A 15,204-nucleotide genomic window follows, 5' to 3' on the forward strand; every position below is an offset into this window, starting at 1 on the left:
GGTGTCTTTTGTGGGAAGGGGAAGGGAAAGGAGTTTGTAAGCCGTTCTGAGACTCCAAGTGAAAGGCAGGGTATAAATCCAATCTCTTCTTCTTGTTGTTTTCCTCCGAGGAAACTCTGGCCAGCACATGTGGGGCTAATCTCATATTATCCTCACAACAACCTAGACAGGCTAGTCTGGGAGATACTGACTGCTCCAAGTCTACATCAGAAGCTTCATGGCTCATCAGGGATTAAAATATTTATTAATTTTTACCATGCCTTTCTCCCCAATGGGGATCCATCATTCTACTCTCCTCCATTTTATTCTCACAACAACCCTGTGAAGTAGGTTAGGCTGAGTGTGCGTTTGGCCCAAGGCATCCCAGCAAGCTTCCTTGGCAGACTGGGTGTCAGAATCTAGGGTCAGTCCAAGCCAAATTCCAGGGTCAAAGTCAAAGTTCAATCCAAAGGTCAGTTACCAAGAGAGCAGAGTCCAGTTCAGAGCATTATACAGGAAGCAAGGTCCAACTGTCCGAGGTCATGCACGAATGCAGGGAGGAAGATTCCAGAGTCAGGGTCAAGAGCCAGTTCAAGGGTTGCAGGAACAGAGCAGAGTTCAGAACTGGGGTCGCTGAGTCAAGAGGTTGGTGACCTGTTGCTTCCACATTGATCAGTCTCCCTTGACTGGCTTTTTAAGGCCTCTGTTGGAAGGTCTTACTTGCAGCCAGCTGCTTGGAAGTATCCCTGCAGCCAATGCTCCCTCTAAGCTGTGGAGTCTTGTGAGCAAAAATTCTACTTTGTCAGCTACTGGCATTAAAGTTGTGAGTGAGCGATTTGGCTCCTGCATAAATCAGTTTGCTCTGCAGCCATCCTTCCTGAGCGAAGACAAACATACGTGAGCTGGCTCACATTAACTCAGCTTAGAGGGAACACTGCCTGCAGCTACTCATCATCAGCAAGCAGCTGGTTGCCATTAAGGGCCAGGAGACTTGCACTTTGTCTTCGTTCCTGAAGCTCCATTCTAAGCCTTCATCTCCAGTGCTCCAAGGGTGTGGGTTTCCTCTGTTGGAATGGGGCTGGAAGGTGCTGATGTCTCTGCATCAGCTATCAGCTGTGAATGCTGAGAAGCCTGCAGCTCATCTTCTTGCTTGCCCGTTGCTTCTGGTTCAGAGCTGATTTCATGAGGCTCTTCTCCTAAGGAGTCCTCGCTGTTGCTGAGTCCTGGCTGACCCACAACAGTGGGGATCTGAAAGTGGGTCTTCCAGATCCTAGTCTGACACTAACCACTGTACCATACTGGTTGTCAGTACAGGTCTTTGCAGTCTATATGAAGCTGCTCTATATACTGTTGTCTTGTATACCGGACCTGGTGTTGTTGACTCTGATTGGCAGCAAGGAAAATCCTTACTGGAGGGAGATGAACTGGAAGGGACATTATAGCTTACACAGAGAGAGGGGGAAGTTTGTCATGTAAGTGTTTCACACTGTGACTCACAAAGATAAATATTAGTAGGTAGCAGTGGAAGAACCAAGCAGAATTGAACCATAAGCAAGAAGCTTACTTATTAAAGTGTAATAGAAAGCGGTAAGACAACGAATTCAATAAAAGCAGGGAATAAATACATCAATAAAAATACATGAGGAGGAGACTGGTACTTTGAGTTTTCTCTGCATTGACTCGTGTACTCTCTCTTTTCATGTTGACCGTGTTGCACATCCCTGTACTTGTGTGGGATGAATAGGGTTGTGCCCAATACCTTCAAACTGTATAGTAAATTTCCATTCACTGTTATATTTTTGCTTATATTCACATAAAACATTTTAATCCCACTCTTTGACTTTAACTAGGTCCACAAAGCAGCTACCCTCAGTTCAAATCGGAAACACAGCATCAACCAATCACACCCAAAAGCAATCCAGTAAAAACTCAGCAACAAAATATTGAAACAGTAACCTCAGCAGTGAGTCCTGGCCACTACAGAACTAATACCACTGTTTTCGCTTGCCTCCTTAATGGCAGCACTGGGGGGCCATAGTAGCATTCCCCAGGGAAAGTGTTCCATAACCTTGGTGCCACCACCAAAAAGATCCCGTCTCGCCTGGCCACCCACCATGCCTCTTAGCAGTGGGAGCAAGTGTAACAAGCCCCTGAAGATCACTAAACATTCAGTAAGTTCATATGAGAGGAGGAAGCAGTCCTTGATGAACCCTGTCCCTGATCATTTAGTACAGGAGTCCCCATGGGCGCTGTGGTGTCCATCAACACTTTGTCTGGAGCCAGCCAAGTGTTTTTAGGAAGTGGATGGGGCCACGTAGGGCTTTCGCCCAACAAGGCTTCTGATTGGCTGTGCAGATTTTTTAAAATGTTGGTTTGGCAGCTGGTGCCACCACAGCACAAGGGTCTGCGCTGTGTTACTGAAGTTAAGTTGTGGCAATCATTTTTGTGGCTGGCTCCGCCTCCTGCGGCAGCCATTTTGTTTTTTGCTGATTGTGTGGAGGGCAGTCATGATCCACCATAACCCTCTTTTGCAGGCTCTCCAGAGGCTGCGGTTTCCCACTACCAGAAGGCCATCCAGCTTAGCCCCAGTCACTACGTGGCCATGGTGAACCTGGGCAGGCTTTACCGCTCATTGGGGCAGAACAAGGACGCTGAGGCATGGTACAAACGGTAAGGAAAGCAGGAAGAGAGAAGTCCGGCTCTTCCCTTCCGCAGAATGCTGACAGTCTTTTTGTCAAACAGCCCACCCCACCCAGATCCTGAATTTATTTCAGGAAAAATGCAAATTATGGTTCTCTGGATGAATTATGCAAACCACCACTTTATACATATTTTATTCTTTTATTGCAGTTGGAAGTGTTTTGAATTTTTTTTTTTGGCTGACATTCAGGATATTTTGGTAGGAGCTATAGGGAAGCAACAACACAAGACAAATACATGCCAAGGAAAGGGATAGTGGAAGGGCACGATGGATGATGAGAGCAAAGAGCAGAGAGTCATTTAAGGGCATGAAAGATGCCCCCCCCTTTCACCCGCTAAAAGCCCATACACCTGTGACTGCTTTTGTGTCAGATCCTTCTGCAGGTGCCATTAAATTCACACCATTTGCTTTCTCACCTCCACTTCTTTCTGTTTTGGCTGCCATTCTTTCAGGGCGCTGAAAGTGGCACGGAATGCTGAAATCCTGTCGCCCCTTGGAGCTCTGTATTACAACACGGGGCGCTACGAAGATGCGCTGAAGGTTTACAGGGAAGCCGCAGCCCTGCAGCCATCCAACAGGGAGACCCGGCTGGCCTTGGTGAGTGTGTGAGCAGAACAGTCATAAAGGGCCTCCAAAGGCTTGAGAGGTGTGACTTTGCTACTCCCTCATTCTGTGTCAAAGACATGTATCTCTCTCTCTCTCCCTCTCTGGTTTTTCCAATTCAATTTATTATGGGTCTATATGACCGAAGTCTTGACCAACAGAGAATGCAAAAGGGGTAAAATAGGTACATAAAATTGACATAAAATATGACAAGTACATAGTCACAATCAGTAAACATATAAAACCCAGGCATAGCCCAGAGAATTAAAAGAACCTAACTACACTTGGGACGGAGTTTTTTTTTTCCTTGGAAGCTGCTGTCGCTAAAAGGCTCTGAAATACCGTACCTGCCAGTGCAAGTTTAAGGGCCGTTATCTTTTTATGGCCATGCTCAACGGTTCCAGATGCTGCCTGTCAGTTCATGCTTGTCCTTGAATTTTTCAGGCTTGAATCAGATTACTTTTGCACCTCACATCAAAAAAGATGATCACAGGTCAGCCTCTAGTTCAGTGGAAAAGATAGCTGCATTGGGGGGGGGGACCTCAGGCTTCCTAGCAAGAAGCGAATGTCTCACTTATTTTTAAAGCCATCTGTTTCTTTTGTCCCCTGTTGTTTTGCCTATGAGACAAAAACATACTGTGAAGATTAGGGGGGGGTGTACACAGACAATGTTCAAACTCAATCCAAGTTCCCTTTATCGTTTTTGAAACTAGTCAGAGATGCTTACTGAAATATAATCGCATAAAGTGAGGTTGGTATCTTCTGTACAACAAGCTTAAGCACACCTCAGGCATCCTGACCTGCTTTGATGCAACGGAATGATCTTCTTCGTGGTCTCTGTGCATCACACCCTTGGGATACTCTGCGCCTGCGCTGACCTTCTCGGTATCGATAGCTAGCAAAAGGGATTTTCGCGCCTCTCCCAGGTCACGCGCCGGCTCCACTGCGCATGACCAAGGAGGGGCACGCAGATCCCGCCAGTTCTCTTCTGACCGCCGCGCTGGTAGGACGCCTTCTGCCTCGGTCTGCTAAGTACCAACTTTTTTTGCTAAACTTGCGTTTAGTTAGTTTCTCTTTCTTTATTTTTGTAGTTAGCATTTTTCTTTCGGTGTTTATTCTTTATTTTCGTTCCCCTCCCGCTGGCCTATGGCCCCGCGGTGGGGTTGTTTCAAACGGTGTAGGACTTGCGGCCTTAAAATATCCCCCACCGACGGGCACTCGCTTTGCCTCGTTTGTTTAGGGGAGTCGCACTCTGGTGATCTTCGAGTGGTCATCTGTGCATTCACACCACCCGCCCTCCTTCCCCTCTGCTCTCGGCCCTTCATCTTGTTTCTTGAAGGCTGTTGGGCGGCGGTCAGAAGGAACTGGCGGGATCTGCGTGCCCCTCCTTGGTCATGCGCAGTGGAGCCGGCGCGTGACCTGGGAGAGGCGCGAAAATCCCTTTTGCTAGCTATCGATACCGAGAAGGTCAGCGCAGGCGCAGAGTATCCCAAGGGTGTGAATGCACAGATGACCACTCGAAGATCACCAGTTACAGGTAAGCAACCTGTCTTTCACGGGTATTCTAACTGCTCAACAGGAAGGTTGGGGGCACCTTATATTTGTTTTTGGTTTTTGTAGGCTCAGGTTTTGGCAATGATGGGACAGACGAAGGAGGCGGAAAAAATGACCAATCATATTGTGACTGAGGAGGCTGAATGCCTGGAGTGCTACCGCCTTTTATCAGCCATCTACAGCAAGCAGGAGAACTACAACAAGGTACAGATGCTGTTGTGACAGGGAAGTTCCCGGTTCATGCACTTGATGGGGGAGCAGCACTTTGTACAGCTTGAGGTGGTCCCCCAAAGCTACGTGTTTCATGTGGTTTGTGCACATATTGTAGCATGTATTGTGGCTAGATTAGTTAAAGCAGAAATATCTGGTAAGACGACAGGTGAAGCGGAGGGGGGGGTGAGAGGCTTCCCACAAGTCCTTGCAGGTTCCCACTTGTTCAGCATCTCCCACCCCCCAGGTGTTGAGCACACATGCCATCTTCATGCTGTTAGCTGACCACTGTGTTCAAAGCAAAATTTAGTATATGGGTTTTGAAATATAAAACCCTAATTTAGGCTGCCTTCTCCATGACACTTTCCTGGGAACAAGTCCCATTGAATGAAAGGGGACAGTTCTGAGTAGACCTTCTTAGACATGTTCCCTTAGGCTTACAAATAAGCCCTCAAAAGCCGCTAGACGGTGACTGTGTTTGACATCAAATGCATAAAAGAAACAGCTCTTTTTCTGGTGTAGTGCTTGTTGGGGTTTTAGATTCCTGAAAATGTAAGAGCTTGTTCTTTCTTAAAAGCAGTCCTGAAAACAAATCTGTGTTTAGCCTCAGAAACCATAGGGAGCCTTTAGATGGTGAGTCTAGTAGGTTTATAATCCCAGAGGGGTCTCCCTGGCCCTAGAGAGATCCCGGCTGTCCTCGACCAGGGCCAGGGCCTTTTCAGTCCTGGCCCCAACCTGGTGGAACTCTCTGCCAAATAACACCAGGGCCCTGCGGGATCTTATGCAGTTCCACAGGGCCTGTAAGGCAGAGGTGTTCCACCGGGCATTCGGTTGAGGACGACAACGGTTAACATCATGGCTGGCACCCTACCTGGACCCTTACTCCTTATAGAACTTACTCCCCCCGAACGTGTGAAGCACTCACGTACCAGATATGGTAGGGAGCTACAAAATTTCATCACTTGCTTTTAAGTACTGTGTGTTGTTGGACTTGGTTTTTAATTTTTAATTTTTATTTATTTTAATTTTATTTATTTGTTGGATTTCTATACCGCCCTCCCAAAGGCTCAGGGCGGTTCACAGGCGGCAAAGCCGGAATCTAAAATACAATAAAACATACAATAAATTACAATATTTAACCCCAAAAACCATCCTATAAGACGGTGCTATATTTTTATGCTTTTAGAACTTTTGTACATCGCCTAAAGCCCCACAATTGTGGGGACAGGCAATTAATAAATGGAATGAAATAAATAAGTGAAAACTGTTGCAGCAAAAATAAATAGGACTCTTGTGGCACCTTAAGGATGTAAGAAGAGCCCTGCTGGATCAGACCAGTGGTCCATCTAGTCCAGCATCCTGTCCCACACAGTGGCCAGCCAGTTGCCCTAGAAGGCCAGCGAGAGGGTGTAGAGGCTGAGGCCTTCCCCCGGATGTTGCCTCCGGGCCCTGGTAATTGGAGATTTACTGCCTCTGAATGTGGAGGCTCCATATAGTCACCTTGGCTAGTAGCCACTGATTGCAGCCAACTTAAAGGCGAACTTTTTTTCTAGCATAAACTTTTGTGGACTGGACACCCCCCCTTCAGATGCAGTGAGTAGGGATCCTCACTGATTGTATCTGAAGAAGTGGGCTCTAATCCACAAAAGATATGCTGGAAAAAAGTGTTGGTCTTTAAGGTGCCACAAGACTTTTGTTTACAATAGGCCTTATGCCCTTCTAAATTCAGTCCAATTCTCTGTTCCCTCTTATAATTTATTTATTTATAATATATGTACCTTCATTCTCCACATAACTATCTGCAGTGTGGCTTACGACAATAAGAATTTTTTTTAAAAAAAAAAATATAAAACGACAGAATAAAAGAACAAAAAAAGCAGCAAAAATGGTGGAAAAGGGCAATTCCTTTAAAACAGCTTCAGATGTAGACTTTAGGAAATCCTAAAACAGGCAACATAATGCTAGAAATATTTTATTAAGAGAACCATGGGATTAAAAACAGGACAGTCTGATAAAACAACTGATCTCAAGAGTCACATAACTAGTTAGTGTGCCAGAGTCTCATTCATTGCCAGTATTAACCAGTAAATTGCTTCACCAGCTTAGAACGGCCACTCTTCTCCATCCGTGCTCAGTCCTAGTTCCATACCTTTTGCTCTTCCCAACCCAGTTTACCACTTCTATAAATAATATGCTTATAACGTATAAGTATCTGTCAGGGTCTGGGGGGTCCTGGGGGTCCTCCAGGGCTTGATTTGTAGCCAGCAGGCTGAGTTAGCCTCAGATAATGCAGGGGGGAGGGGGTCCATTTGCATCCAGTTCCTTCTCCCCTGCTGACAGCCCAGGTGTCACGACAGGGCCAGTGGGGCAAGACAGAGAGGGAGAGTTTACAGTCCAGTCCAAGTGTCAAGCCAGAGAGATCAAAAGTGTCCGAGCAAAACTCCCAATCACACAAAGCCAAGCTGTAGCCGAGGATCAAGAGCCAGAGGGGTCGGCAAAACGTGGACTGGAGTCAGGAACCGGGAAATCAGTCAGGAGCCAAACAGAGTTAGAGGTGCAGAGCTTCTGGTCCAACGGACAAGTTTGCCAGCACAGTTTGCTAGCAGCCAGTGGTCTGTTCAAATAGCATGCTGGGTCGTTATCTCATTAGCATGGCTTCATGAAGTCCTTGATTCTGTTAGTAAACTGGGTTTAATGATCGCCAACCTCGCAAGCGTGCCTCCTTGCTCCTGGTTGCCAAATCCCAGCATCTCTGATTCCTCAGCCGGTCAACAGGTGGCGGAGAATCGGGTGGCGTGTTGCTGGGGCCAGGCATTGCCCGATCGGCTTCAGGTGCAAACTGACCTGGGGTTTGGCGTTCATCCTCCCCGGCACTTAGGTTTGGTGAGGACTCTCGTGCTTCCGATGATGTTAAAGGCACGGAGTCCTCAGTTTCAGAGCTCCCGGGCGCCGGGTCAGGTACAGGCATGACACCAGGTGATCTCTCGGCACATGTTATGGGTCCTGGCTCTGCTGAGGCTGATTATTCCTCAGATGAGGAAGAGGCAGGGAGCAGCCCGGCCTCCTCTGGAGTCAGCCCAGAAGAGGAACCTTTGCCAGCACCTGAGGGAGAAGAGGCCCCAGCATCTGTGCAGGAGGGGCAGCAAGGCGAAGAGACTGAGGTGCAGTCAGAGGGAGAGTGGTCCAGAGCCTGGCCCAGCACCCCCAGTGGGAGACACCCCGAGGCCAGAGTCCCCACCTAGCTCACCTGAGTGTCCCAGAGGCAGGGCACGCCAGCGTCTGAATGTGCAGGAGAGAAGGAGGAGTGCCAGACTTCAGCTGCTGCAAAGGCAATGTGAGGGGCTGTGAGTCTTGGCAGATTGCCTCCCAGGGAAGGGAGGATCCGGTCATAAGCAACCACCCTCACCTGCCACAGTGCAGATGCAACTGTGCAATCTCAGACCTTGTCCTCGCTGCCAGCCTCCGCTCCTTGCTCCTGAAAACTCTGACTGATTTCCCGGCATTTTGAACCTTGGCTCTGTTTCTCGGCTTGCTTTTGGACTGTGTGTCCAGCTTTCAGTGAAGTGTATTCATGGCAACTCGCCAAGACCCAGCACAGCACCCCTGGGCTTCTCCTTTGCTCTTCCTCCCCAGCCTCCCTCATGCCTTCTGTTTAAATCTCCTGGGCGGAACCTCACCGAGCTCACCAATCCTAAACTACCCAGGGTGAGGCTCCACCCCCTTCCCCTACTTCAGCGTTGGTGTGGCTAGCTGGGGGGGGGGTCATTGATTCGCCGCCCCACATCACCTCCTTGCAGACGCATTGGGGGGGTGCTGTTGCGCATTTTCTCCTGCCCGCCACCGACCTCCCTCTCCTCCAAGCTCTGCAATGAACTCGGGAAGTTCTGGCTCATTCTACCACGGGACATCTTGGGTGTGGAGCGTGCTGTCACTGTCAACCACCTCCCCAGCAAGCTGGCTGTCTCCCCCCATTCTCCCGCCCCTTTCCTCGCTCCTGCTTCCTTGCTGGCATCCTGGATCCCCGGGCAGTATGCTGTGTGCATATTTGCCAGTCTTCAAATCCCAAAGTGCTAACATTTGCAACCAGAACGAATAAGTGAAATAATGCTGCGACATACATTACAATACCAGGCAGAGTTACAGCCTTCTAGTAAGCCATTGACTTGAGTGGTTTTAGAAGGGTGCAGCTCTGCACTATTATTCTGTTTATTGTTTACTCTTCTAAGTGCAGCTTCTGGTGGAAGTGGTTGATCACAAGATCCAGGCATTTTTAATGTAGCACTTTATAATAATTAGAACAGAAGGGTTTTTTGTTTCCTTGCTCCATGGTAGATTGCAGGCAGGAACAAAGTGAGCCATTGGTTTTTTTACTTTTGGCATGGGAGACCAGTAAAACGTTTTTGTCAGACACGTACTGGGAGGAATGGCTAAAACTAGAGGGTCCAGACTCAAGCCCTTTATGGTTCAGCTTTCACGGAAACTGACATTCCGTGAAAGATGTGTAGAAATGTGGAGCCTTCAAGAATAGGTGCCTAGTGCATAGGGACCAGAGAGTCACTAATTGAGTTTACCTCTTCAGAAGAAGGATCTGAGAAGTACAAGGTACAGGGATGCTCAGTGAACCGAGGTAAGGATACAGCCCAAACTATCCATATTTATGCCTTGGAAAGCATCACCACATGGCACATGTCAAAGCATGTGCATCTCAAAGCATGAGTCTCGGGAGTGCTTCTCTCTTCAAATTGGTATCATCTTCCTCTTAAGAGCATGTTGATTGTTCTAAGGAACTGCCTTGGCAACAAGCCCCACAGTGCATAGAATTATGTATGTATGTCATGATTATCTGACGTTTTTATGTGTCCTGGTGAGACAGCAGTAACCAAAAACAGACCCCCAGAGTTGTCTCACAGCCCTTTTTGCTAAATCATTCACTCGGGCCCAGTTCGCTGCAGTTCTTTGTTTCCAGTTATGTTATTATTTTTAGTTATGCCAGGCTTAGTATACGATTCATATGAAGAATACTGCATTCTGATTCACCTACCGATATTTTCTTTTATGTTAACCATGTCCTTACGTGATGCAATAGGATTGACATGGGTGAATCAGCTTTTTTGTGAGTAAAGCCCATTCAAAACGTTTGTGGGAGCTTGAGACAAGCCACTTTTATTGCTGTTCTTGTCCTTTTTGTGCCGTTTGTCTGGTGCAGGCCCTTGAAGCCATAGATAAAGCTCTACAGCTGAAACCAAAGGACCCCAAAGTCATATCTGAGCTCTTCTTCACAAAAGGAAACCAGCTAAGAGAACAGAATCATCTGGACAAGGCTTTCGAGGTAAAAAATAAATAAATTACAAACCTTATTTCTACTTTTTAACATATAGACCACTTAATTAAGCATATCACAGTACACTGGAGATCGCTTTGGGTGTATTCAAATTAACAGAAGAGACAGCTGAAAAATTGCACAGTAAAGGGCACCCCCCAAAGGAGAGGGCGGTATGGAAATTCAGTCTTCCTTCTCCAGTTGCATCTGACTTACTGTTATCTTTTTAGAGAAATAGATATAATTCATAGGCTATCTATGCCTTTGTACGCTTGTTTCCACAATACCCCCGGCAAAGCTCCAAGGCCTAAAATGTGGGTTGAATGTTCCATATCAAAATGATTTCTGGAGTTCTGATAGACACAGCTCTCATTGGATTATACTGTATTTGGGAGTGCCACTTGTAGAGTAGCTGGGGACCCAAAACGTCCTGCAGTCCAGCCTCTTATACGGAAGCAGAGCTCTTTGCAATTGTTGTATTAGCCTACATGGGAGACTTAAGAAGAAGAGAAGGAGAGATTGAATTTATACCCCGCCCTTTACTACTCGAAGGAGTCTCAGTGTGGTTTACAATCTCCTTTCCCTTCCCCTCCCCACAGCAGACACAGTAGGTGGGGCTGAGAGAGCTCTTTCGAGGACTGCCCTTGAGAGAACAGCTCCGAAACAATTTATGACTGACTCAAGGTCACACCAGCAGCAGCATGTGGAGGAGGAGTGGGGAATCAAACCCGGTTCTCCCAGATTAGAGTCCGCGCTCCTAACCAAACTGGCTCAGCTTCGTGTAATAGTTAGACAGAGGCCCGGCATGCTGTAATGCTCAGAGTGTTGGACCAGGATCTGGGAGACTCCAGTTCAGATCTCTCCCCTCTGCCATGGAAGCTCGCTTCGTGACCTAGGCCCAGTCTCGTTCTCTCTTAGCCTAACCTACCTCAAAGGGTGGTTGTAGTGTGGATACAAAATGGAGTGGGGGGGGAAAGTGTTGTAAGCGGCTTCGGAGAGAAAAGCAGGGATATAAATATCTAAACTATACTACAGAGTGACACAAGTTGGGGGGGTAGGTGGAAGGTTGCCAACAGGCCAGGAGAGAAAATGTGATTTAATAGAGCCTTGCTGTGTGAAAATGAGCATCACCTGGTAAATAACATCCCATTAATTCTTTGTCAGTGGGACAGGATTTCCCCCCCACCTCCAGGCACTTGGCAACCCTTGGCAGGAAGGGTAACCTATGACATAGATGCTCCCTCTAAGCTGTGGAGTCCTGTGAGCAAAAATTCTGCTTTGTGAGCTACGGGCATTAAAGTTGTGAGCTAGCGATTCGGCTGCTGCATAAATTAGTTTGCTCTGGAGCCATCCTTCCTGAGCTAAGGTAAGAATGTGTGGGCCGGAGGCTAAAGAACTGTGAGCTGGCTCACACTAACTCAGCTTAGAGGGAATACTGCCTATGACACAGATGCTTGTAGGAGAAAGAACAACTTTGGAACATGACTTTATTCATTGAGACCTATAAAGTGGCCCTAGACTTCCATGCAGACAAGCTGAGTGGATAGGAATACCCCCCCCCCCATGGTATAACTAAAGTAATCTCTAAGCGGACTTACCACAAAGTACCAAATAAGGAGACATAGAACATCCTGATGTCAGGATGTTGGTAAAGTTATAGCAGATGCGACTATGTAGTGGTGGTCTAGATACATGTGTGTTTTTTTTAATTTCGGCAGCAGCAGTGTGTTTTGTTGTAGGGTTTCCCCAAAAGCTTTGCTTGCCCGTGGGACCCCTAAATATTCCCCATCCTTCCGCATACTTTGTTTTCCTCCGCGCCTCCCCACACACCTGGCTTCACCACCACCTTTTGCAGGGAAGCAGCCTTTTAAAACCCTTGCGAAACAGGATCCTTCCATGGTGGGCCTGTAAAAAAATGATGTTGTTTCACAGGAAAACATTAATGGTTCTAAGGCGATTTCAGAGACACACGTCCGTAGCCTCATTAAGGTACCAACTCTCGGTAACAGGTCCTGTAACTTTTAAAATCTCTATTAATTTAGAGCTATAAAGTGGCCGTAGACTTCAACCCGGAGCAAGCACAAGCCTGGATGAACATGGGAGGGATTGAACATATCAAGGTAAGACGATGCACCGGCTCTACCTCCACCAGCTTCATTAGGAGAGAAGGAGCAGATCTCACCTCAGAGGCTTACAGGAAAAGCTGTAGGCGAAAACCACAGTGGCAACCATTGGCAGAAAGTTGGCTACTTCTAGAAAAAGGTCTTCTCCAGTACCTGCTACCTGAGTTCTTTTAGGCAGAGAGATTAGACCAGGGACCGTCCGCACACAGAGCCTATGCACTCTGCTGTGGAACCAACCTGCTATAACGGCATGAGGGGCTGTAGCACAATTTTATCTAATAGGCTGTGATGTTTCAGCAAACAGGCAGTGCCACTGGATCTTTGATTCTTCCCCCGCCATCTTATTTATTTTTGCAGGGCAACTACGTCACAGCACGCAGCTATTACAAGAAAGCTTTACTGCTGGTTCCCAATAGCAAACTGCTGAAAGAGAATTTGGCTAAACTGGACCGTTTAGAGAAACGGCTGCAGGAAGTTCACGAGAGAAGATAAATAGGGACACGGTGAACGTCCGCCTCCCGGAGACAAGAGAATGCTGCAGAAAGCCCTGGTTTTCCCGCCAGGTGGAAGCAGCCCAGAAGGAGGTGTGCTGGTCATTCAGGCCATAAATGGGTTGGCAGTCACCCTTGCGTCATCAGTGCTACACAATTCCTCATGTTCATCCAGTTCTGTGTTTTGGGTATGCTTTGTTCTACTTCCATTAAATGCTCAGCACAGGAGATGGATCGGTAATGTGCAGCTCCCACTCACAAAAAATACCGAGCCCTGGGATCGTGGTGGGAAGTAAGGCGATGGCCTGCTACAGCATGGACTGGGGATGAGGTCTGTGGAGTCCGTTATTAGGCTTTCTAAGAGGAATCCTTTACTGAGGGCGACTGAAAACAGGCCCGTCGGTCCATAACGTAGCGGCGGCAGCAAGCTAAGAAAACGTGGGAGGAAACTGCGATGGCTGCAGGGAGGAAGGTAGCAGCCCTCTTCAAGGCCCTCTCAGGGGTTCTGATGGTAAATCCTTGGACACAATCGACTTGTCATCCAAGGAAGAGGCTGGTGCGTCTGCTGTTTAGCTGAACGTTTTAATCCTTAAGAGAGATCTCAGAAGAGACTAGTCTCCTAAGAAATGTCATCTTTTTTTAATGGCAGTTTACAGTCAAAGATCTCACAACAGAAATTAGTTCTCCATCAGAAAAGTAGGCTTCTGTAGAGAGTTAAATGAATTGGGTAGGGCGGGGTGGGGCGGGGCGATCCGTTTCTAAAAACAGCCCAAACAGCTCACCTTGTCTTCGCGATATTAAAGGTTGCAGCTGCTTCTGGAAAATAATTTCAGTTGGTCAAAATATAACAGCTGGGATCCAGAGATGGCCTCCTACCCACCCACACCTGCATGCAAGCTGTTTCATGTGTGTGCACAAACACACACACACACCAGCCTCTTTTTAAAGCTGAAGAGCCTTGTGCTGCATCAGAGTCTGATTCTGGAGGTCTCCTGAGGGCAGTTGGGCCGTTGGCCTTGGCAGTTGGGGAAGGAGAGCCTCAGATTACCCACCCCGAGTGGGCCTTGGAACCTTGGCAGAGGTTGCAGAGATGTTTTAACTCTCTACAGAGGTTTTGGATTGGTCTGTTTGTGAGAAGCGGGGTGAGAAGTGGGAAACAGAGGGTTTTTTTTTGGGGGGGGAGCTATTTTTTCCATGTGGGCAATTCCACCTCTTTTGCTTGATTAAGAATATCAGAACATACATGCAGCAGAGGAGAGCTCACATCAGACAGGGTTGGGATGTTTTTATTCTGTGTGTGTGTGTGTGAGAAAGAGTTATTTATTTAACATAATAAAATATTATATATATAAATATATATATATATCAGTTAGCTCACTGTGTGCGTAAGAGCTGAGGTGACCTCTTTCACAAGCAGACCTGTAATGTAACTTGTGGCTGTCGCTCTTATTTTTGTGAAGCTAAAGAAGGTGGCGACCACAGAGGAGAGGAATGTATGTGAATGATGCTGTTGCTATTTCCGGAGCCCTTGGATGCCCTGGAGCTTGGAGTAGATTCATCTCCCCCGCCCCCGGTGACCCTTAGCACCCAGTTCTATTGATTCCTTGCTCAGGTGAGGATTCCACGTGCCCATTTAGAAGCGTAGCTGTTAGACGTGTGGGTGGGGCTCATGATGACGAGAGGAAGAGGTTCCTCCTCACAAAGCCATTGGACGTTGGGTGATGCGAACGGGACTGCCGAGTCTCCGAGCAAAGGGATGCCCAGCCAGGGCTGCAGTAAGCATGCCGAGGAAACAGGCAGCAATTCTCTATAACCCAACTCATCCCTACCTCTTACCCAAAAATTGGTCCCACAGAGCACTGCTTGTGCTACATCTTACATTCCCTATCGAATGGGGGAATGTGGATGACGGTATACTAATTTGAAAACACTTGTCTCACACTCTCTCAATAAACTATTCTCAAAGTGGCTTAGGACGAATAATAACCATAAGGAAAAGCCATACAGATATCAGCACCCTAAATATGCGTATCTTGGAGCCGGAGTCAAAACCATTAAAAACAGCTAATCAAGTGGCGAGCCTATCGTTACGTTGATCTTGCAGTCAAGAAAATTTTGCTGCCATCCCAGACTTGATCAGACATCTGGGGAGGCCTGGGAGCAGTAAATGCTTCTCAGTGCTTGATGGAATAATACGTACTGCCATTTGGTAATCAGCTGTCC

The 15,204-nt window shown here is 47.4% G+C and overlaps 1 protein-coding gene across 1 annotated transcript in view; it reads left to right on the plus strand.

Moving 5' to 3' along the window:
* Positions 1-12,989, plus strand: part of TMTC1 (transmembrane and tetratricopeptide repeat containing 1) — a gene marked incomplete at its 5' end in the record, with an annotated part of 75,272 nt that extends 62,283 nt beyond the window's left edge. The window contains 6 exons of the mRNA XM_015408711.1: positions 2,514-2,649; positions 3,133-3,277; positions 4,904-5,041; positions 10,254-10,376; positions 12,410-12,487; positions 12,848-12,989. Of these exons, the coding sequence (XP_015264197.1) occupies positions 2,514-2,649; positions 3,133-3,277; positions 4,904-5,041; positions 10,254-10,376; positions 12,410-12,487; positions 12,848-12,982 (755 nt within the window). The remainder of the gene's footprint in view (positions 1-2,513; positions 2,650-3,132; positions 3,278-4,903; positions 5,042-10,253; positions 10,377-12,409; positions 12,488-12,847) is intronic.
* Positions 12,990-15,204: the final 2,215 nt, after the last annotated feature.

Source organism: Gekko japonicus, unplaced genomic scaffold, assembly GCF_001447785.1.
Source record: "Gekko japonicus isolate JY-2015 unplaced genomic scaffold, Gekko_japonicus_V1.1 scaffold2213, whole genome shotgun sequence".
In the NCBI taxonomy this organism is placed as follows: domain Eukaryota; kingdom Metazoa; phylum Chordata; class Lepidosauria; order Squamata; family Gekkonidae; genus Gekko; species Gekko japonicus.